Source organism: Metopolophium dirhodum, chromosome 6 (assembly GCF_019925205.1).
Source record: "Metopolophium dirhodum isolate CAU chromosome 6, ASM1992520v1, whole genome shotgun sequence".
Classification (NCBI taxonomy): Eukaryota; Metazoa; Arthropoda; class Insecta; order Hemiptera; family Aphididae; genus Metopolophium; species Metopolophium dirhodum.
The window spans coordinates 22,191,316-22,217,526 of record NC_083565.1 but is presented as its reverse complement, the minus strand read 5'-3'; the positions used below and the strand labels follow the sequence as shown (position 1 = coordinate 22,217,526).

Below are 26,211 nucleotides of genomic sequence, written 5' to 3'. Positions count from 1 at the left end.
AATTATTAATGGATTTTGTGTTTGTTTACGACACGTCCATTGTTCTTGTTTGCCTGCCACTTCTAATTATTATTATACGCGTCTAATGAAATGACTTAAAGATTAAAGGTAGGTATAGTTTGTGTTCAGTGGTTCTCCGCATATAGTCGTATAGCCATTATCCGTGTAACTAGAGGTTCTTTATACACGTATAGTATATATATATATTTTTTTTTTCACAACGTTTTCATATTATTAATGGTTTGGTTTTATAAACTAAAAAATAGCGTCAACGCAGTACGCCTACACCCCGCCTCAATTATTGTTCAGATAAAATTTTAATGTTTTTGTGCTGAACAAGAATTTAAAAATAAATTCTAAAAAATGCTGTTACTGGATTTGGGTGGGAGCCATAATGGGCGGTGTCTTTATAAACAATGATCTATAGTAATTCCAAAACTTTTTTTTGGAGCTCGGATTATCTAAAAGTTTTCATATTTTGTGTGCCTCCGCATACGAGAGTATTAAATTTGTTTTACTTGATATAATTTTAGTACCTACCTAAAATTAACTTTGTTGATTTTGTTTGTATTGTAGACTGTTGGTATAAAATAATAATATTAAAAATATAATTTTTTGTAAACTTCAGTGTATTGTATCGTAATAATTATTTCTAAAATTATTTTAGATTCTGAGTGGAGCAAAAGAATGTATTGGTTTTAAAATGATGTGTGTTTTTTTATCTATCTGTCAGCAACATTTTAGATAGTAAGCATGCTTTGATTTTATAGATCAGCATATTTTCTTATAGAAAAGTGAACCTGCAGGTTGTGAAATTGAAAACTACTGACAAATTACGAAAAACCGCTAAAAATGGTATTTTAATTTCTAACGCTTTGTTTATCACCATAGCAACGAATAAAAAATAAAAATATTATAAGGACTACGTTAACCACTCAGAATCGTTTTTCGTAAACAATGGTTTATCATTGTATTCAAATATAACACATCCATTACAACTACTGTACAGCAGAGCGGTACCCACTTTTCCACCTTTTTAATGTTATTAATTTAAGTAAAATTTATATTTTGATACATTATTATCATCATAATATATATCTAAAAATTCAATAATATTTTTTTAATGGTTATCTACATTTATTGGTGTGTGTTGTTATACTAAAAAAATATTTTTTGTGTATTAATATAAAAACAAGGGCGTTATATTTTATAGGATAAGAACGTAACCTGTAACGTAACTCTTTTCGAACAAAAACTTAGACTTTACAAATATCATATACTCATGACTAGATATTATACAAATCTCAAACGCATATAATATACAGCAGCACGTTGTCAGCTGTCGTTATCAAGAACGTAATTTTTTCGATACTTCAAAATCGTCACTATCGGTTACTCACACTATACTCGCTGCAGCAGTCCTCCGACCGCACATCTTCCGTACATTTTTTGTACGCCCGACTTACCTACTGAATTAAATCCGGTCGGATCAGGTTAGGTTTGGTAAACACCGAGGTTAGGATACTATCGATACGGCACTACCATATTATAATATGATAATTTATTATCGTTAATAATATTGTTACATATTTTTGTACTCACCGCGAGGTCATCACACCTGCCGCGCACCGCTCGCACGAACCGCCGAATACGTTTTGTCATCGCGTTTTACATTAATTTTTATTCGTTTTCATCGTCGAGCCCCGGTGCTACACGTGAAGGTCGGTGTAGGCGATGCTTAATATGTCTATTAAAATCGAATTACTCGAGCTTATCGATCATACACGACGACTGTGCACGACCATAAAACGTGTCGTTGTGCGAACTCTCGTTGTACGCGACTGCCCTGCGATACATTTAAAAGTGTACGGCCACAGACACGCTGGCGCGTACATCATACGTATATATATAGGTAATACGTTATTATATAGACTCTCCGGTATAATGAAAACAAACACGAAAAACGAACCGTCCAAGTTCGCGGCGACTACAACTACCTATACCTTAAGTGAGGTTTTTATTACCGTTTTCGTTCATCGCACCATCTCGCACTTAATACACGCGAGATATATCACCTAAATATATCTATATATACGTTGTTATATATACGTATAAATCCATGTCCGCGCCGCGATGATGGTGTAAACCGTGACGTAATGGGTTCAGCTGTGCACGAGTCTGTGCGTAGACGGATATAATTACAATTCACAATTTACAATAATATTGATAGTACATAATATACCTACCTATACCTATGTGCCTACCGAGGGCAGCAGTATAGTACAGTCGTGGGTAGTTTTAATAGGACAGACAACGATTGTCATAGCTGTATATAGGTATAATTATAGTAGAAGGTGCTCACTGCTCAGCCACTTATTATAATATTATATCGAACCCTATTGGTGGCGACTGATATCCGATACCGGTGATACCGGGGATACCTATTAATATATCGACGTACAGAGTAAAGCGCCACGACATTTTTGATTGATTTGTCGGCGTTTTGTGAAAGTTTTATGTGCAAAACCAACACGGCTGCGCGAATACGCAAACATAATACAAGTGGAATGGCCACCGGGAGAACGGTGAAAATATCCAGCTAGAGGACAACAAATTATATCATTTTATTTTAACTAGCACCATTAATTCGGGCGAGGTATGGAGGGTAAGCTAACAACTGATAAATAAAAAAATATGTGTCTTCGTGAGTCTTAGGAAAATATGACCAAGATGATTAAATATTTACATATAATCAGAACTTGGACATCTTAAAGCCACCCTCTCCTAAATTACTGCGCGTGTGTAGAAACTTCGTGACTTGATCGTTTCTGGGTCGAACTCTACAGCTGCTATTGCACTCAAATATTATACTCGGCGATCTGTTCAGATGTCTTAAAAACAAAAAATTTTTATTATTAGGTACTTTTTTTTTTATGCGTTTTATATGCGTTGAGTGACCGATGAAGTTTTGTGTGTTTGTATTTTACCCGTTTAGCGTATTAATTCCGTATAGCGATCACGTCATAATATTGGTTTTTCAAAGGGTTTAAGTAGAATTAAATTAGTTTCGATTTCATACAGAAGAATTAAACCCTATTATTTTTTATTTTTTTTTTTTTGAAACTTTCCCATCTGCAGGGTATCATATTATACAATAGGTCGAACCATAATCATGTTTTATTCATTTCCCACTTTCGACGGTAAAACACTTATTATGGTCGTTTACACTGCAAGTTTCAACTGTTAATGGTTTAATATTTTGTGCCTACACTAATTTTCACAATATATAATTAATGATAATTGTATACTGAATATAAAAATACATAATATATTAATTTCGTTATTTTCGATGTAATATTTTATAATTAAGTTGTTTAATTTTTACTATAATTATTACAATAATTTATTAGGTGTTGTCTACTATTTTCTTTAAATAGTTAACTCGGCTAGTTACATACATAATATATATTATTTAATAAAATATGTGTTATATTATATTCCAGCAGCTTACGTGATTGAATAAACATGGATAATTGTATTACTATGCAACGATGAACATTAAATTAATTTAATATGAACATTTAAGATATAAACATTTTTGTTACAAGCAAGCGTGACATTCAACGCAGAACAAATTAATAAAAATATAAATTGTACGAATATTTTTAAAACAGATTTTTTTTCAGTGTATGCGATAATGACGTATAATATTATATAATATTATTCAATATTTGGTAGGTAATAGGTATATATAAATAAAATTTTTTCAAAATGGTCACCTAAGTAAATTTCACAGTCTTTAGTTTTGACTCAGTATTAAATTATCGTAATAAAGTATTATAATTATCGTAATAATATTATAATGATTTAAACGAAATTTACTACAGCGCTTCAAATATAAAAATCCCGATTCGTACGATATAGGTAGTTAAAAATTTAATTACCACGTGAGTTTAAAACTTTTGTAACTTTTAACGACCAAAATCTCGGTCGTTTATTACCGAATTGTTGTCGCTCTACATACGTCGATTGAGTAAAAATAATACAATAATATTCGATATTTTGATGTTATCGAGTTTTTTACGACTAATAGACGAATGAGATTATAGGTAGGTGACGTAATGTATAAACCTCAAAAATAAAATCCGGTGGCCTATAATAAGTGTTTGGTAACGACGGGATAATAACGTCATTTTTGTTAATTGTATATCGTTTACTATCCGCCCGAGGACCCTATATAGGTATGTATAATATGCTTTCCTCAACAGTCGAAAACTTTTTTAAATTATTGTTCCTCAAACAGACGGGTATAAAACGAATTGCATTTTACACGATAAGACATAAAAATGTAAATTATCTAGGCATCAAATAGGTGCATTATACGTAGCACAAAGGTAATAGGTACCTACCGGATTATAATATATTACGCTTGTAAGGTGTAACCTCGTGCGAGCAGGAATTGCTGTCCGAGAGTTTAGCAGGCAAAATATATTGTTTAAGTCGTAAATGTATTAACAAACGTGGCGGCGTACTACTCATCGTCGAGCCGTACACGTAAAGTCAGGCGATGACGTAAAACGTCCCTCCGTAGGTTAAACATACCTGTAAAAAAAAAAAATAATAATAACATTAATTAAAATGACTTGACGATAGCGACAAACGTTACTTATAATATTATTGTATGACAAATAGAATTGTAAATATCAAATTGTTCTGCAGTTATCCATTTAACGTAAGACAACCATTGTTTCAAAAAGTATTAACGATTATGAAAAAAAAATGTCACATAGTTCCTATTAAAAAATATATATTCTTTTTATCAGTTTTTTTACTTTTATGAATGACAACATAATATCGTTTTGATTTCTTATTCCAAATCAGAATAATTTTCCAAGTACCTACTTCGATACATGACAATCGCACTTAGGATGAGTAATTTATGAGTTATAACTTATAAATATTTCAAGTTAGGAGAGTGGAGCAACTCTTCTAAACTTTAAATACATATAACTAAAAAATTACCCGTCTTAAATTCGATTTTTATGTATCGAAATAATCAGAAAAATATTCTGCTTTGAAATATGAAATTAAAACGTTATGTGCGGTCATTAAAAAAATTATTTAAAAAACGTTAATACCTATAGAAATAATAATCATTGTCTTACGTTAAATGGATCATCCGGTACAAAGGTACTTATTAATAATGAATTATTAATGATCATCACGACTTAAATCTATGCATAGGTTTAAGTAACCTATGATGTATCATTAAATTGAGCTTCGTGCGGTTGATTTATGGAACAACAATGGTATTGCTGCGTGGTATTACTTAGATATAAGTACACACAAGAAATACATATATATTATATTTTAATGGACTAATCAAGTAATATAAAAGTCTAGTTTGATAAATTTGGCTCGGGAGACCAAACGTGTATACGTTTTATATATTATTATAATATAATATATAAAGTTTTACGTGACAAATTATCGTCGTAAAATCCGAAACTTCTAATAGTTTTTTCACATCTACGTCGAGCGACAGTAAAGTTCTATTATACTATAATACGCTTCGCTTTGCGAGCACTTCGTTATTGTCTTCATAATATTATCACAGACAACAACTGTGCACTGACAAAAGAGTTTTGGATCAAAGGCCCGACGGGTGTAAATTCCATTTGGATTGAGTGTTATGCAATATGCACTTTCTATACATCTTTATACTATACGTCGCGTATCGCTGAATATTATTATTCAGATTGCAATGCCAACAGCCTATGTCTAAGTAATTATTAATTTGTTAATGACACAGCCGGCCGTCCACTGAAAACTTTTAATCCCCTCGACGGTCTGGTTATCGATCGGAGCCTATAATATAATATATACATAAATATCTAGGTAATCGCGGTCAGTAGCAGGTAGGAAAAATGGTTTCGGTTAAGTATTTTGTATTTTGTGTAAACTGCTGTACAGACTACGCGTCATAATATCTAGATCATCAACAGGTTCACTTTGTCGGTTAATTTTTTTTCATATTAATTTCCTATCGTATCAGTGTTAAACTGCGCAGTTCTATATATTACACAAAAAGGCTTGTGGAAAAAATCATGAGATGTGGCAATTGTGGACATTTATAGCGCCGAACCATTAGATGTTATGTCGATTCGTTCGGACCGAATTCCTCCTCGTTCAATATTATATTTTGTTGAACATTATTATAACATTATAGTTATAGGCGAAACAAAGGCGTCGGTTATTTTTAGCAATATAGCACCGAATCGCTGTAGGCCGAGGATTGCTCCTCGCCTTGACCAAAGGACCGATGCTCGTGAGTATCGCGGTTGCCATTGGTTACAAATAATATATGATAGTTATTATGATTGGATATACTCTTCTGTATTGTATATAATTATATTTTGTTATGTGGGCAAATAAAGCTTTTCTATACAAATTTAAAATTGTTTAAGTAATTGGTGCTATTTAGAGGCAAAATGTACGTTCGAGGTGTATATGCTAAAAACAAATACTCGACAAATAAGTAACTTTTTTTCTTACGAGTAGATGACCTGCGACTGCTAGTTGAAAGATGCGGTTGTTATTTTACTCCAACTACCGCATAATATACTGACCAAATATAAAATTCAGGTTAAAATTACATTTGATTATATCGACAATTTTAATTGGTTTAACCCGGAACGACCATTTATATAAAAAAAAATAATATTAATTTCTACTGCTACGACTATTGTTTGGTCTGAAACCAACACAATGGCCACGATTTCTAAACAGAAAACAAATATTTTCAATTTCCAACGTAGGTGTAAATCTCAAAATCCTTGCGCGTGAGCACCTCTTTCAAATGCGAATTTCGGAAAATCCTTTCTTACCTAGTGAACTGTTACATGGTTGTACTGTCAAAATGTCAAGTCCCCAGCTATCATGGGTTAGGCTCTACGTCGATCGACTATTCAATCGGGACACGTTCGATTTTATATTATAGGTAAAATAAAATATTACAGATAAAATTCAATGCGTATACGGCTCAGAGCTCATCGAGTCAAAAAATACTCGACCGATCGATTTTGACGAATCGAGGAAGGTTTAGAGTTGGAATATGGATCGAACCCGTTATTTCAGTGTGTGGCTATTACCAGATATTAACGTAATATTTAAACCACGATCGCGTATTGTTTTATTTCTGTTCGCAATCATTATTAGTTATCACTTATGGAAAAAAAAAAAAGTAACTATATAATAACATTACTGTCCAACGCCGCAGGTGCAGGATTATTGCCCATCTCGATTCCATATTTTATCCCCAGGTAGTAAACCTACTGTAATATTCTACTATATTATAACCTACCTATAATATGTTATAATTTATTTTATGAGCGGACCGGAGATCGCGAAACTGTATTTCTCAGCGATACGATGCGCATAATAACTGTTTAATATTATCATTCGTATTTTACACAACGTATTAATATCGCAATAATTAACATCGTACGTTATTGTGACGTATGTAATGTATTCATGCCCATAGTATTATATTATACCATATACACGCCGTTCGCTACTCGCGGAACAGTGTAATATGTTGTGCGTATACCATATACCTAGTAGTAGGTATAACATACTAGTTACCGATATGCTGGAAATGCCTTTGCGGTATATTGTATTAAATTATAATTACAATAATAATATGTATTTTGATCTATACCCGCGAACCGTATATCGTGATAGGCGTTTTCTAGGGGCCCAATATATATATATACGGCTGATGTGCAGGGAGATACAGCAACGCGAAGAACAAAACATAGACGAAAAAAAGGCAAATGACAAAAGTAGCTGCACGCTATTCGATATTTTACGGTCGGAAGAAAATTTATGAATCATAAATATTATGAATTGATAAGTAACCATCGATTATAATATATATGCCTACCTAGTGAGAATTAGGTAATTTTTACGTTTTGTTCGCTTTTACGGTGATGGAAATCGGTCGAAAAATAAAAATATCTGTACTCAGCCCAAAAACATATTTATGTTTAAAAAAAAAATCAACAGCATCGATACGAACATTAATTAATATTATGCGGGAAAACGTGTGTGTGAAATCGACAATCTAGATAAAGCAGCTCGCTTTAATTTAATAAAAGCTGTTTGTCTCCCTGATGAAGCTAGTTGGGTGAACATTACAATATTATGATATGACGACGAGTTATACTCGCACGGTCGATTGTTATTTCTATGTTAGAGTGTATGGTGAATAACATTAACCGCAAAATCAGATGATAATAACTAACTAACTTGCTAACTTTATGAGAATGTACTTTTTAAAATCTCTATGGACTTATTGCGAGCTAATATTTAAAAAAGTTTATAACACAATAATGGACCGATTGTAAACACGACAACGCTGCAGTGATTATAGTAATTGTAATTATTATATTCGATTTAAACAGCGTAAAGGCCTGAAACATTGTCATCGAAGATAATAATATTATAATGCGCGTATTATTATGTATATGTTTAGTGTTGTTGCTGCTGCTGGATATTATGTTTACCTATTATGTTACTGTGCTTGCAGATTTTAATTGAGTTTGCTATATACGTTCTAATCCAATCGTTTATCATGCAAACAATTAACTAATGGAAAATGATTTACCTACCGCTTAACAATAATATCCTTCTGAGATAGGTACTAAAACGGTTAGGCATTACTACAGTCGATTCCGTTTGTTATTATTTTTTATACGTTTTCATTTAAACGGCGCTTGCCTTTGAACTAGGTATATTTTATGATGTTTCTATAATCGTCAATAGAAAGTAAGTAAGTCGTCTTCAGCTGCGGGACGTCTTTGTAAGAGTTCGTATTTATTACCCTCGAAACAATTGCGCTAATAGCTTTTAAAATACATTAAATTAATATTTGCGCATAAACTGAAAATAACGATTTTTTTTTTTTGTTTTGTCTACTCCACCGTAGCTCGTGAAATTATAATATTGCGTCTATACAGCTATATATAAGAACCGGGGCAAACTTTATACCGAACAAATGCAGGTAGGTATAAACCTTTTAGGTACTTTTTGTAATTGTTTCCTGCCCGTTCGCATTATTTTACCAGCCACAATTGAAGCGTGTCTTGGTATGATGACAGACGAAAACGAGAACAATCTCAAACCCATTTTCGAGTCGATTTAATAGTCGAAATTTAACTTAATTTCATTCGGAACGTGAAAGTTTTCGTATCGTTCAAAATATGTATTGTAATGTAATGTATTTATGTGTGCTGGATTCGGATGGCATGATTTTAGTGGATAAAAAGAAATTATTTTGTTTCTCACTTGAACACCGAAAAGTCGTACAAAATAATATAACGACACCGATCGAATAAAAAAAAAACTTTCAATATATAATATTTTAATAACGATTACGATCTATTGCCATTTACTAAACTACCCGATACAATATGCGTTTACCGTGACCTTCGTTGTAAATAACTACTTTGATACAATTATTATTGTGAATATATCTACCTACTGAAAATGGTACTCTATGTTATGATATATTATAACCTATAATATATTTAAGTTTGTGTGGGAAAAAACAATTTATTTTAAGACGAGAATATTGTATATTCGTCCAATAATAACAATTTCAGCGACGACCATTGCCAAAATTATTGACAATATTTGTGTTTAGCTCAGTGTTAATTCTATTATAATATATAATACTGTGATACGTTTTTACAAATTAATCCAATCAAATGTGGGTACCGCGAAAACCTATAAAAAACGAGGTCGTTTTACATCGAATATGACCGCAAACCGTGGTGCCAGTCTCTAGGGGAGGTGAACAGCGAAAATTCGATTTCCTCATTTTACGAGTCCGCATGGGAAATAGTAATAAATACGACGTTTTTTGATAACATCGCCGTTTGAAAGATCCAAACACATTTTCCGTTAAAATTCCGGGCGCGAGGACCACGATAAATTCTTGGACGAAAAATGTTATTGTTATTATTATTAAATAAAAATAAAATGGTTATATATTGTATATTCTGTTACCTATTTACTGGTCCGACTTAGGTTCAACGCGTCGGTGCGCAATACCCCTTCACTAACATATATTTGAATACAATGTGAAAACCAGTAAACTGGTCAATTTTTTTAGCATAGGTGTAGATATTATGTTTTTAGGCTGGTTACATTTTTTTTTTTCTAATCGATTTTCGTAACATTTTTTATAATGCCATACAAATACAAACAACAACAACGAAAATTAATTAATTAAATTCCTCACAAAATGTAGCACACCTAATATAGTTACTATGGATATTTTGTCACTGCACTATATCCAAGAACATATTTACGAGATTTCTCAATTTTCCTTGCAGAAGAACAACATCCATAGTAGCGTGCTTAAATAAATAACAAATCAAATAACACTTAAATATAAATATCGACATAAAAATTTGTTTTTCATTAAATAACACGGCGCGATGAGTACCAAGCTTCGACTAATTATTCTTATACCTAGTTATACCTTGTCGATTCGTCGGAATTATAATATGTTTTCCTCATCGTAACACAATATTTTACGATATTACTTTATAATATTCAGCATCAGCCACCGTGTTTTCCGTTTTTCAATTCGGGCAAACGGGAAAACGCGGTGGCCCACCTCCCTTCTATATCGATCATCCATTATATTATACATATTATATAGAACCCGAGTATGAATTTAAAAAAAAAACCCCCCATCGTTTTGTGTAATATAATATTATATAGTATAATAGAGTTTAGAGATGTATACACATAATATTATTATAATTCAAAATCCATCCGCCGCATAGAATTCAAAACGACCGTATAAATATTAATACCTACGGTTCATTTACAAAATATATCATAATATATTTCTGCTGTAATTTCTATGTGTACCGCGGGATACCTATAATATACAGGTTGCAGTTACCTCGTAGGTATAATGTATAATATAATATGTATATAATAATCATATGCTCGCCGGGCGTCGGGGAGTCTGTATAACCACTAACCGGATCACTGAAGGGAAGCGATATTATAATAATATTTTACTTCAGCCCCGTCGCGAACATAATAATAATTATGAATCGGTTTTTTTTCATCATCATCATCATGCGAGTCCGCATTGGAACATGTTATATTAATATCGTATATCGATCGTATCGGTTTTCCTTTGATATTCAAATCAGACAATTAATACACTTGCATTAATTAGAAACGTTTACACGTACGATGTTATTACATGAAGTATCTATTATATTTTATTTTATAATATTATATGCATCGTCAGAACGAATTTAATTATCTGTGATACATGCATGCCGTATGCGTATAATAACGTACGTTGTGCATAATACGTTGAACGGGAAGGGCTAATGTCTTGCAGCAGACCTCTTGAAGTGACTACCTACAGCTATAGTCGATCGGACGAAAAAAAAATCGTATACATTTCATCGTATTGCATATTATTATTTATTGAAATGCGCGTAAAATTCCCGCGCATATATACTTGATTATTATTGGCTCAATTTGCGCTACCATTTTTATTTTCATCGTCCAATATTTAATTGATAAGGTAATTATTTTGTGCAAATATTCGTTCGATATCGTTTTCTGATATGGTTTTTTAAACATAGATTAACCAATAACGGTTTACGCACGAAAACAGATTACTATATAGGTGACAATAACATCATGTAGACGCGGATGACAGAAATATTTGAAATGTATATCAACAGCTGATATACGAGACAATATAACCACATTTAAATAGTTTTATTTTTTAAAAATTCATGTCGGCGTTTCAATTTAAATAACTCAATGCTAAAAAAAAAAAATCAATATTGAATTTACAATGATAGGTACCACCTACCCCATGACCAGCCCCATGTCCCCCTATGCCACGCCAGAGCTAGAGCTTGCTTAAATAATATATGCATTTATACTCATGTATTTTACTCTATTAAAAAAAACCAAAAGCTATTATAGGTGCATAATAATAATTTACAATATTACATCGAGTTCCCGAGACCGTTATAATTTTTTATTTTTATTCGGTAAACGACTGCCGTTCAATGTACCTGCATTATAATAATATTATAAGAACAAACAGATCACAGGTTTATGACGATCTGGATAATATAATTATACTGAAACTCAACGAGCTTCAACAGATTTATTTACTGTACATGACATTACATATTATTACATAATACGATGGTATACTATTTATCGAGCAAGTACTAAACCGATATGGTAATTATGTGACGCGTGAAATTATATTTTCCAAAATTTACTATACCCATTTAATTATGACGATATTATAATAATTCACGGACGACCGTTTCGCAGTGAGAACTACGGATCTGCAGATCCGATAGGAGATAAAAGTTTATTTCACTCGGAAAAACGTACATGTATAAGAACTCAAAGAATAACGACTGGAGGATTTATTTTTTTCCGTCACTATCGTCGCCGTGTGGACTTTGAATCGAAGCGGTTTCACGGGACATAAATCTCGAGCGGTACGATAACCACCTACAACTTATGCTACTACACTTGTGCAGCTATTATAATATTACGAGGCGTATAGCAACTTACAGCGGTGTAAGTACGTCACGTCAAACCGCGTTATCGTTGTACATGGAGATCGATCGATCGCCATATACATTGCGTGTACAGGTAATATACAATATAATATAATGTGTAGGCCATGCGAAACGACAGACGCCTGACAATATTCCAATAATAATAATAATATCATCGCGATGACGTATCATATTAATCACACGAGTTTTACGTCAAACCGCATAATATTTAATCGCGGATATTTCGCTGCCAAGCACCGTTGACGTTTTCAGGACGTTATACACTGCGCCGATCCGCCACCTGCAGCAGCTACTTGTTGCTAACGACAGCTATCGCTCGTCGACATAATAATATCGGCAAAACGGCGACTTGTTATTCGACTGACATTTCGATCGCCGAGTTTTAATTGCACAATATTATGTTATTGTTACAGCGTCAACGTCCGACGGTTCCGCTCTCCTCGGCGCAGACTCCAAGCTCAGTTTTGAACGATTTTTTGGAAAAAAAATATAAATATAAATACAACGATCCAGGCTATAATAACAATTATGCCGGTGGGTCGATTTCGGGGACCACGCGTTTAATATGTATATATATTTTAATTTATTTTATTTAAAAATAATGGTAGCCTGTCGTTAAATTTTACATAATATTGTGTTTCTTAAATAAAATACATGCGTCTTGCATTTTACAAATAATAACATTTATAATATTTTTGCTACCTATACCTACATTTGATTACATCAGTGGTATTTAGAAATTTCATTATTTTTGGTCTTCGTGGGTCTGTGCCCGTTGTGATGTAGTTTTTGCTTTGTTTAATATAGTTATATAGTTTTATAGTTTTAATATAGTTATTTTACAACCCGATAATATTATCATTATTATAATATTATTATCGACGATCATTACAATATAATGTTAAGAAATGTATTCATAATACGGTAGGTATATCATATTATAATCACTGAGTTAGATGACGTTAAGATCAGGGAAACTTTAAGATTTAATAAAATAAAGAAATTATTTTACAGGTAGTAGGTATAGGTATAGTATTTATTATATCTATTTACACACACGTGTATCATTTAATAAATACAATTAGTATTTAGTATTGAAAGACAATTGCGCCACCGTGTGACGGTATAAAGTATAATAGTGTTCAGACGGATGACTGTGATGTGCGCCACCTATACCAGTGGCGAATTTTCGAGGGATAAATTTTGGATCGAGATATTCCCATAAGGGGTTTTTTATTTATATTAATTGTTAAATAATATAATTTGGCGATTGTGTTTACTGCATTTAAAGTATTTTAAACACTATGCGCGTAACAACTATAACAATACTATTTAATAATAATATGACCTATATTGTAATATTATGAAACCAAAAATAAACAAATAACAAACTATACTGTAGGATAACAACTGTATACAAAACGATAAGTGTGTACGTAATTTCCCAGTGTAAATATAATTAATCTAAACTACGATTGAATTTTTCAATGTATTATGATAATGTTTCCCAACCGGTAAAAACGTGTAGCATTCTGCTCAATAGTTAATCATATAACTACCTACCTCGGAGTAATTTGAGTGAAGTACTTGAGTAAAAGAGTATTCAAATACTTTTGAAAAAAGTACTCGGATAAAGTATTTTAAATACTTTCTTAAAGTATCTATCTGTATTTAAAATCAAATACTTGTTCTTTTTAGTTTATGTATTTTCTATTTTAATTTTAATCACGTAATATAAAATAAAATATATTGAGAATGTATATAATAGTAAGTATATTTTTTACTGTAAATTATGCTCAACGGAAAAATCAAATCTTCGGCAAAGAAATTATATGAGTATTTTATAGTTACACCTTGATACGGTGTAATTTACGTAAAACATGAAAATCGGTGTTGGGGCCGATAAGTTGGTGTATTTGAAAATCCGTACTATACATTATTATAATTATTGTTTATGATGAATATGTACGTAGAGTAAATTTACAGTAGGTAATATAATTAATAGCAATAATGTAATGGCGCGCCAGACGGTGTGCACTGTCCATTAGCCACTAAAAGTCTAAGGTACAATAGAGTACAACATAGTGCGACGGAGTCACCCAAGTGACGTCCCATACTCTTATATCTAAATTGTATTATTTAGTGCCAGTCTACCGGCAATATCATTTGATTTTCTGGGCTCCGACAATCGGTTCAGTTGATTTATAAGGTAAGAAAAAAAAAATTTATAAAAAATTTGAAAGTTTCTATAAATACTATTATTTTACTGAGTGTTCATATGCGTATTTTAGTAGGTACATTCGAGATAAGTCATAAGTATCTGTATTTTTACTTGAATACTTTTAAAAACAAGACAGCTCGTGGCACGCCTAGTATGTGTGTACTGTGTAGGTACCTAAAATGGCGTAATAAAGCAGTAAATACGAATTCAGTCGATAGTTATACTTGTACATCGCATCAAAAAATTAACATATAATTAAGATACTTTAGGTGGTAACAACGTATAATTTGTTGTACGATATAACACGACTTAGGGTAGACAAATTAATATACATCTACAGATGAGTGGGTACCCCGAAATGTCTGACAGCTTTCTAACATTTTCCTAGACATTTTTTGAAATTGTCTTTTTCCGTTCTATCTAAATTTCGCCGACATATTCTCAGGGCTTGAAACCGAAAATATTTTTTCCTATTTCGATTTCGGTTTTGATTACCGGTATTGATTTTTTTCGATTCTGTTTACAGTTTCGGTATCAATTTCAGTTTTTAACGGTTTTGACCGGTATTCGAAATCGGTATCCAATATCGGTTTCAAGTCCTGCATTATTATTATATCATTTTAATGACCAAGGCTTGAAACCGAAAATATTTATTCCTATTTTGATTTCGGTTTTGGTTATCGGTATTTATTTTTTCCGATTTTGATTTCAGTATTTATTTTTTCGATTTTGTTTTCGGTTTCGGTATAGATTTCGGGTTGCAACGATTTTAACCGGTATCCAATATTGGTTTCCAGCCCTGCATAATTTCACATTTACACATCCATTTTTAACCACTAATCGCTGAAATTAAATACATTTTTTTTTAATCTTATTCATTATTTTATTCAGTTATACTTACATTTCACTTTTCGTTCCAGAATAAATTCAACACCAGGCGCAAAACGTTAAAATATACGGAATAATTTCCATATTTTACGGTTACGAGTTCGGTGCGGATACAGCTCTCGAGACTTTTACTATTCGAGGTATTTTATTTTTCATCAACGAAATACAGTTTTTTTTTTTTCATTTTAATTCCTTACCAACAAACCTGTGTTTTTTTGTTTTCTTTCAATTCACTTTGATTTTTTTTTTGATTTATTTACAAGCAAAGGAATTATTTATGTTCAGGGATAAATAAATGTTCGACTTTAATACCTATACACGGTTGTTTACAATTCAGACATTATATTATTATCATGTCTTGATAGCTTTTCAGTAAAAAGTGAAATGTAATACTGACCGATATCAATGCGCGTACCCAAAAAAGGTTTCCTTTGAGATATATCTTTTGCAAATACATTTCGCATCGTCGTCTTTATTTCGTATCAGATTTTAATAAACGTTTCAATTTCTACAACGATCAAATAACATGTCGTAATAATAAATGGATAGAAGATTCACTAAAAAAAAGAAGTAACTCTTACTCGTATATTGACATTTTGCATAAAAATCATCCGTTCGTTATACATTTTCATAAGTATCAATTGTCGTGTACCTACCTAGTTAACATAATATGGTTATTATATTACGAAATAAATCGATGGCGCTCGAACATAATTTTACACAATTTTATTGGAATGACGTATATAATGATAATAATATATTATACCTCCCAGTAATAATAATTGTAGATTTTTCTTAAATTATTTTTCGACGGAAAACGACGTTTGGCAGAACAGACGGCAAATCAAAATATGATAATATCAAAATCACTAATGCTTCGTAACACCGTGATATTATAATATTTTAATGTACCGTGTCTATCACTGTATTACTGTCTGTATTACGTCGTCCACACCGTTTAATGTAATTTTAAAATACGTTCGCCCGCAACGTTTTACTTTTTTTTTGTAAAATAAAACACATCTATGTCAAAAAAAAAAAAATCGTTTTTTCATTACACCATAAAGGGGCGACGACGACGTCGGCAATTAGCGATAAAAAAGAAAATGAAAAAAACTCAACGTCGGCGCATTATTGTCATCGCAGCTTCAAAAAATGGAAAAGTTCTCCCATTGTAACGGTTTTTTTTTTCAATTACTATATCGAAATTGAAAATGTCTTAAGACGAGAAGCGTTTTTTCTCTTCTCCTCCCCCCCCCCCCACGCGACAAAGCGCCAAACTTTCCCGGTAGTTGTCATCGTCACCATTGTCACGGGCCCTTGGGTACCTCTTTCTCTGTCCCCTCTCTTTCTCTCTCACCCTCTCTCTCTCTCTCTCTCTCTCTTTCTCTCTCTCTCTATCGCTCTCGCCCTCTCTCCGCCTGTCCCGGAAAACGATCAAATAATATATACACCACCTACAGGAAGTTGCAGACCAGTGTTTTGTTGTTTATATTTATTTTCACGCTGTATATGATTCGGCGGTTAATTGCTCGGAGCAGTTGCGACTGTTTACGTAGTGCATTTGGTAGTTAAGTCCGTATCGATCGTCCCGAATGTGTGATATAGAGAAAATGAAGACGAATGAAACCAACGAATAAGGCATTTGACTACTTGTACTATATATACATTTATACCAACCCCGGAGTGATAATAACAACACTCTAAGTATTTACTCAGTGTTGCTTCTGCTCCCGCTGCTTTAGTGCCCCTGTACTGCACTATTGTCAACACGAGTCAAAAAAAGCGGAAGTTTTTATTCGTGTGTTTACTCGATTTTCAGTTTACAAAATATATATATGCGTTGTAATTCACTTTTCGTTGTCTGACTCGACTGTCATACGTATGGTCTGCATCAGAAACTTCGTTTTTCACTTAACCCTCGTCGATCGTCATCCGATGGCATCCTCTGTACGCGTAGCAGACAATAAATTGAAGTATAAAATATCAATCGAATGTGAATGATAAAAAAAAACCCAACCAAGTCGTGTACCTAATAGTTTTCTAGTGTATCTCGTCATAGGTCATAACCTAATGGATGTGTTAAAATTGAATTCAATGATAAAATGAATACATCCAATCGTAGCGTACGAAAAACGAATCTGACCGGAGACGGTTTTGTCAGCCTATATAATATGTTCTAAGGACTTATTATAATATATTATGTAATTTATATTTTATAATACTATAATATCTTTATCAGTTATAAATAATATAATATATGCATACGGGGTATGTCGAAATAATTGTAACTGTCAAATGTCGGAAAGAGTACATTATTAATTCCTAAAAAAAATGTAATTACATTTTCAAGCTATTTGACTTAAAACAAAAATTATATCATGTATCGCGTACAAATTTAAATAATAATAATGATTCTAACTGTTATATTATATTCATCGATCGAAGGAAAACTAAAAGTCGAAAATGTCAAATGTCTATTAATATTAATAATTAATACCTAGCACAAAAAGACGAAATTTTTTTTAAAAATTATATTATATATAAAATGAAAGTGCATTTATAAATATTTGACGACCAATTTCAATCGGTTCGGTTGTTCATTTTTGGATGACAACAAAACAAACAGTTTTTTCGATTTTTTAATAAGTACCGAGAGTGTTTTACTTTTGATCCCCTAAAGGTTTACTCCCCTACCAATTATATTATCTAATTCGTTCACAGAACCATTCTTGGTGTTGAATTTTTCTGGTCCAATGGAGTTGATGACGGACACTACAAAAAACACGAGTTGTAAAATCAAAATTGGTGTCTGTGCTCGTGTTTGTCTGGTCAACAAATACAGCGAACTCGTTGGTTTGCTTTTAAGCTTTAATACACAACATCCGGTCAAATAAATTTCAATCAACTAATGAATATTAAACAATGTTATATGATAGCATTTCAGTTGACTTTCACCATTACAACTAATACAGTAATATACCAATATGTATATTGTATATTCCACCTACTCGGTGAAATGCGGGCGGCCAACTGGCAATATTGATATAAAACTCTAATAAAACCATCAAATTCACTATTAACTTTTAAGCTCAACAAATAAACTATCTCGAAATGAAAAAAAGTTTGCATGCATCCTCTAAGGATGTTACAGCACAACAAGCCCATGAGCACATAACGCACTGAACGAAAAAATACTATACAAATCAACAAATATATTTTATTAATTATCAATCAATGATTTTTCATAATTTCAATCAAATTATTATTCATTCAATGATATTTTGATTAAATTAATTAAAATTTTATGGAATCAAGTATTTTGAATTTATTAAATCAACAATGATTAATTAATTCAATAAAACCTATACTGTTACTTATTTGTATAAATATAATAAAATAATTTTTGTTTTTATTAGTTCAAGTAAAATTGTATTTAATTAAATAATTTGAGTTTGTAAAATTAATAATATTTATTTTAAATTCAAGAAAATAATTTTATCGAGCTATAAGTTTATAATGAAAATAGATTTTTAGAAAAAAAACCCAACCTATGGCAATGATGCCAGTTTTATTATTATTTATACCCGTTGCCCGTTGGGTTTTCCTTAGTAAGTAGGTAAAATAATAAATAGTATAGTAAAATGTATAAATATTATTTATTGATTCAAATATCGTCATATTATCATACCTACTATCGTTTATTACTGTATTGTTTTGATGTCTTCTGCAGTCGGTCGTTGGTGTTACAATATCTTAGTTACAGTTGGCCGTTACTCGTAAGGTACTACCTACTTATACAGTTTGCAACTTACGAGTTGTCTTCTTACAGTTACTACCTATATACAGTTTGTCAGTTTCCAATTTACAAGTTACAGTTATTAGTTAATAGTTACTATACAGCTGTCAGCTACTACAGAACTAACTATAGGTATAGTTAGTTCTTACTTAGTCCTGTCCTGTTGACTGGCGTGTTGTGGTAAGTAATGATTTTTTAAATATTGTTAGAGCTGTATTCATATTTGATGCTTAAAAATAAGTATTGCTTAAGCTAGTTTTCTTAATTTAAAAAATAAAAAAATTGTGATGATAACTTAAGCAATGCTTAAGGTAGGTCTCGACTAACCTTAATTTAAGTACCTACCTTATACTTTTTCCTTTCTTAAGCCAAACCCTCAATCTCGTTTATGAATCTCATTTTAGTTATAAGTATATAGCTTTAGCAATACTATTTCTCCAACTATGAATACAGCCCTTAGTCTACGGCTTGGAACTTAATGCTTTATAAATTTAGTAAATATATATACCAACATGCAATTATGCATGTAATGTTACAAAATGTGTACATTATAAGGTTATGGACTGGATTTAAATCGCTATAACAGCAAATCCAATAAACAAAAAAAATATGGAAATGCAACTAGTTTCATGCCCTATAGGCTATAATATAACTTATTTAATATACTAAAGTAATTTTACCATTTTACAGGTGCATTGTGCTTTTAAAAATATTGTAAATTGAATACAGCTTTAAATAGATAAAACCATAATAAAGGTAATAAGTAATAACTTTTGACTTAGAATTATGATTTGTTTTATTTGTAAAATTAGTGTAGATACATTTTCGGCATTGGCTTTTCACTATAAATTTATGCATTTTCTTGATCCTTTAAGCTCATATGAGTGTTCTGAGAGCAACTGTTCTCAAACATTTCAAAATTTGAATGGTCTTAGAAGGCATATACTTAGGATACACAATAATAGTTCTAAACTTACTGAAGTTAATAGTGATTTTAATACAAATACCTCGACAAATACCATGATAAACCCAAGTCATATTAATACTTCTTGTGCACCATTAATTGATACAAATATGAATATGTTAAATAATAGTAGTATCACTTCACCATTGTTGAATACTAATCATTTTAATTTAAAAGAAGCTTTAGATTTTCTAAATGTGTCAGCTGTTAAATTTAGTCTTCAATTACATAATAATAATAACTTTTCTAGAAAAGATATTTTAAATATTCAATGTGAAATTTCTGATAAAATATTAAATTCAATTATATTATTGCTCAAAGGTACTTTAGTAGATAAGATTAATGATCCTTTATTAATATCAACCACAAATATGATTATATCTGAAATTTCTTCACTTTTTAAGTATTGTGGTAGTGAATATAAGTTGAACAAGTGGTTGTCTAACAAGGAATTAACTGCAGATATTGTGCAATTCACAATAAATAATGAAATCAATTTTGTGTCTCATGCTGGTGAAAATGAGTATGATGAAATAAATACAAAGGGAATTTTATTTCCATTAAAATTCCAGTTTCAAAAATATTATGAAAAAAATGATTTACTTATTCAAACATTACAATTATATGATAATTTAAATATCTCAGATGATAGTTTTTTATCTAATTTCATTCAAGGGTCTTTATGGAAAGATAAAGTAAAATTATATCAAAATAAAATAGTTCTTCCTTATTTCATATATATTGATGACTTTGAAATCAACAATCCCTTAGGTTCAAATGCAAATTTTCAATCTATATCTGCTGTATATTATAGTTTTCCTCTGAGTAAAAACAACTCAAAAATTTCAGAAATATTTTTAGCTGCTTTAATTAAAGCAAAAGATTTAAAACATTTTGGAAATGATTTATGTTTTAAGAATTTAGTTGATGAATTGAATAGCTTAGAAAGAGATGGGATTTCTATAAACACATCGTCTGGTAAAAAAAACGTGCATTTTATTTTGGGATTAGTTATTGGAGATAACTTGGGTCTAAATTGTATATGTGATTTTAGTAAGTCATTTTCTGCTAATTTTTACTGTCGATTTTGCAAAGTAAACAAATCATTGACCAAACATTTGGCTGTAGAAGATGAATCAATGCTTAGAGATGTTCATAATTATCAAACAGATGTTGAAATAAATGACTTTAAGGTAACAGGTATATACAAAGAATGTATTTTGAATCAAATTGATTCTTTCCACGTTACAACAAATTACTATATTGATGTTATGCATGATCTTTTTGAAGGTGTTTGTCACTACAATGTATGCCACATACTTAAATATTACATTTCAGATGTTAAAATCATTTCCTTGGAAACACTAAATAATAGGAAACAATATTTTAATTATGGTGCCATAGAAATAGGTAATAACTCTCATACCATTGAAAAACACCATTTATTAAATTTTCATTTAAAAATGTCGGCTAGAGAAATGATGTGTTTTATTCATTTTTTACCCTTAATGATAGGTGATTTAATACCTAATAACGATGATACTTGGCTATTTTTTTTAAACTTTCTGGAGATTATTGACATATTAATGTCACATAAGCTGACACAAGATTTAATAGCTTGCCTTAAACGACTCATAAAAAAACATAATTTAGATTATGTTACATTATTTAAAGACACATTAAAACCTAAACACCACTTCTTAACTCATTATCCTTCAATAATTCAAAAATCTGGACCACCTAGGCATTTTTGGTGTTTCAAATATGAATCGAAACACAGAGAACTTAAAATGTATGCCCGTGCTATAACATCAAGAAAAAATATAACCCTATCATTAGCAAAAAAATGCCAGTTAAAATTTGCAGATTTTTTATTAAACGGGACAAAAGATGATGATGTTATTAAAGCTAATAAACATAAAATTGACTGTAGTTACCATGAGATACTAGCTGGCAGATTAGGGGATACATTTAAAATATATGACTGTTACTCACAATTGAAATTTAAAGGTACAGTGTATAGAATTGGATATTATGTAACAAAATTTACATATGAACTTAGTTTTTATGAAATTTTAGAAATTATTCTAGTAAACACAACAAATGAAATCATATTAATTCTTAAACAAATTAGAGTTGATTGCTATGTTGAACATTTGAAATCATATAAGATCGACAAAAATAAATCTGAAATTCTTACTACAGCTATGCCAATAGAGGATTTTAATGGTCCACCAATAAACATTAATACAGTTTTGGATGGATCATTAATGATTCGATTAAAAGAATATTTCTAATGTAAATGCATATTATATGTATTTAGTTAGATATAACTGCATGTATCTTAAATAGATACATTTATTTTTAAATTTAATTACCTATTAATTACTTTCTTGATATTTGATTTTTTATCTTATTAATGTATTCTTAAGTCTTATATTTTACACTATTTAAATTAAAGTCACAATGAGCCAATCATATCAGTTACCAGACAACTGTTCAAATGTATTTGATAATATCAGTGTAGATGAGAATCAACCGATGGATATGTTATCTCCAACATTGGAAAATAATGAAGTTAAAGTCCTCTTAGAGTCATGGGATCTAGTGTTTCTGTATCAAACTTGCATAAGTAAATTATTAATATACCTACTAGTTTAAAAATGTATTTTAACTATAATTTAATAATTTGTTTAGATCATTATATTGATATGGCAGCGTTAAAAAACATGCAAGTACATCATGTAGAAAAACTTTTATTGTCTTATCCACTTGGCATAATAATAAAATTTGAAACAAGTCTTAAGTTATGGCAAAAACCACTATTTGTTAATATCAGTATGGATCAGAAACAACAGATGGATATGTTATTTCCAACAATAGAAAATAATGAAGTTAAAGTTATCTTAGAGTCATGGGATCTAGTGTTTCTGCATCAAACTTGCATAGGTAAACTGTTATATAGTCATTTTAAATGCATTTTAACTTTTATTAAATAATTTTTTTAGATAATTACATTGATATAGCAGCGTTAAAGAACATGCAAGTACATCATATAGAGAAACTTTTATTGCTTTATCCACTTGGCATAATAATTAAATTTGAAAAAAGTCTTAAGTTATGGCAAAATACGTTTTCGGAAAAGGACATAAATACTTTGACCAATATATCTGATTCATCAATAACGTCAGCGTTACCTTTATCTATTCCTCAGTCAAAAACATCATTTTGTCTTGAAACTGTATTTGAAGAAAATAATCAGTGTGCCTATGTAATTGATTATTTCCATCAACATAATTGTTTAAATGATTCATGCAGATCAATAATTGTAACTGCTATCATAAATCATATTATAAAAGCAAAAATATCAATGTCTATTACTTTAGCAAATGTTATAGGAGACACAATTGTTGCTAAATTCCCCACTGAATTAAAAGTAAGAGTTTTCAATAGTATAAACTAAGACTAACTTTGAAACAATATTATACAGTTTATTTTATTTTAGGACATATACTTCATTAAAGATTCCATTAATAAAACTCCTAAAGGGAAAATTTATTCTAAGTACTTCAATACCATCAAACAACTACAAAACCATGGTCTAGTTGATAAGAAAATATATCAGTCAACAGAAACAAATTTGCCTACAAACCGATCATCATCATCATTTGATAAAATGATAGGTATTTATATAACAAATTTAAATATGTCTTAAATGCATTTTCCATGTTTATAACTTAATTATTTCCAGAAATTGAAGATGTCAGTATATATATTTCACAATTGCATCATGAAGTACTTACATGGCCTGAAATAGAAACAATATGGTTGAAAACAACTAATTATAGATTAAAAAATATTAAAGAGGAGGGAAATATTTTTCTTCATTGGAAGCACTTTAAAGAACCAATGGGATATAGACTTGTGAGAAATTTATATTAACAAATTTCATTGTCTTGTACTTTTGTATTTCATTAATTTTGTATCTTAAAATATATTTTTCTAGGTTAATATTGATTTCAAAAAAATGTATCCTAACTGCAATTTTATTGAAAACTTTGAAAAATCTCAGGCAAATGTATTAACTGTACTGAAAGAAAAAATAAAAGACCCTAGTTCAAAAAAACAATTAGATGAAATGTCAAAAACTGCACACTTAACTGAAAGTAAATAATTCAATATATTGTTTGTTTTTAAGAATATTATATTATAATTAAAGATTTTTTTTGATTTTAGATTGTAAAAATGCTGTTCTATTCTTCCTTCTTCATTCGGTGTTTATTCCAACATCTAAAAAGACAACAAGAGATGAAAATGGCAAAATTTCATTGAAGAAGTTTTCAATTCGAGATTCTCAAAATAGTTTTGTCATATTAGGAAAAACTAGTGCAGAATTGGAGGAATTATTATCTAAAAAAAATACAAAAATTCAACCATGCTTGTTGATAGTTGGTGAAATTAATGATCCTAAACAAATAATGGTGTACTTCGATGGCATTAAATATATTATAAATACCATTGTAAAAGCCATTGAAATATGCTTTAATATTTTCTATGTTTTTAATATTGAATATCCGCTAGAATCTTCAAACTTTTGGTTATTTATTCAAACATACTATTTTAAGATTAAAACTATTTATGATAAGCCTTGTATACAAGTTAACCAAACAATTTCCCAACTAAAAACTTACGAAAAAAAAAACAATACTTAATTAAATGTATTAGTTTCCGGTTATTGGTTAACAATTTGGGGTAATTTTTATACTTTTTTTTGTTCTCAAATGTTATCATTATTATCTTTTATTATTATTAATTATACAAATTAAGTTAAAATACTTATACATTTTTAAATTTTATCTTACTGATGTGTTGGATGAATATATTATTTTACTGTTAATAAAATGTTTTAATAACTACTTGTTGTATAAACTGTTATTTAAATACTTAAGCTGTTATTTGACTACGTTTATGTGGTTTTAATATTATTTACTCCTAGTATGTTCCATACTATAATTCAATGATAAATATTGATAAATGGTTAAAAAAATGGTTAAAAACCAATAGTAAATTATTATTGGTATTTAAAATAAAATAGGATTTTTATTTTAATAAATCAATTAAATTCAATTTATTTATTCAATAAATATATTTAAATTTTTAAAAAAGAAGTATGATTAATTTAATAGTTTTTAACAATAGAATGAATAAATACATGATCAGTTTAATAAACTATTTTGATAAGATTCCTTCCCAAATATATAAAATAAATTTATTAAATTAATAACTTCTTTTTTAATTCAATAACTTTATTTATTGACTGCGAGTTTAATAAAATAAAATTTGTATTATTAATAATTGTCTTTATTGACCGTATTTTAATAATTTTATTATTAATTCAACTCATAGAATTATTAATTTAACCTAGTTTTTTCGTTCAGTGCGATGAAACCGCACACAAACATCTCAAATGTCCACAATTCAACCGTACAACACGGTACGACCCAAACGCATCCCAGAAACTGTATACAGAGAAAGTTAATTTTACCGAAATTCATCGGACCATATTATTATAGTTGCAATAAAATCGACGGAAGAAAAGACGAATCGAATACATCGCATAACCACTGCAGTCTGTGGAAAAACTGACAGTATCAAAATCGAATGTTTTAGCTATGAATAT

General features: G+C 30.3%; 2 protein-coding genes across 3 annotated transcripts in view; one reads left to right on the top strand and one right to left on the bottom strand.

Moving 5' to 3' along the window:
- The window catches only part of LOC132947055 (voltage-dependent calcium channel type A subunit alpha-1), a 279,720-nt gene that overhangs the window by 194,392 nt on the left and 59,117 nt on the right, over positions 1-26,211 (bottom strand).
- Positions 19,439-25,334, top strand: LOC132946816 (uncharacterized). Of its 2 annotated transcripts, XM_061016895.1 has the most exons (9): positions 19,439-19,747; positions 20,258-20,323; positions 22,993-23,163; positions 23,229-23,480; positions 23,540-23,967; positions 24,037-24,214; positions 24,283-24,455; positions 24,538-24,697; positions 24,768-25,334. In XM_061016895.1, the coding sequence occupies exons 3-9, from the start codon at positions 22,998-23,000 to the stop codon at positions 25,241-25,243; spliced, it is 1,833 nt and encodes a 610-aa protein (XP_060872878.1). In that variant the 5' UTR covers positions 19,439-19,747; positions 20,258-20,323; positions 22,993-22,997; the 3' UTR covers positions 25,244-25,334. The 2 variants fall into 2 exon arrangements, with proteins under 2 accessions (XP_060872878.1, XP_060872877.1); XM_061016894.1 differs by having other exon boundaries at positions 19,439-20,323.

Excerpts from the sequence above, each read along its gene's own strand:
- LOC132946816 (XM_061016895.1), top strand. The coding sequence starts at position 22,998 with ATGAGCCAATCATATCAGTTACCAGACAACTGTTCAAATGTATTTGAT. Across the intron at positions 23,481-23,539 it reads TCTGCATCAAACTTGCATAG|ATAATTACATTGATATAGCA; the intron begins GTAAACTGTTAT and ends TAATTTTTTTAG. Across the intron at positions 23,968-24,036 it reads AATTCCCCACTGAATTAAAA|GACATATACTTCATTAAAGA; the intron begins GTAAGAGTTTTC and ends ATTTTATTTTAG.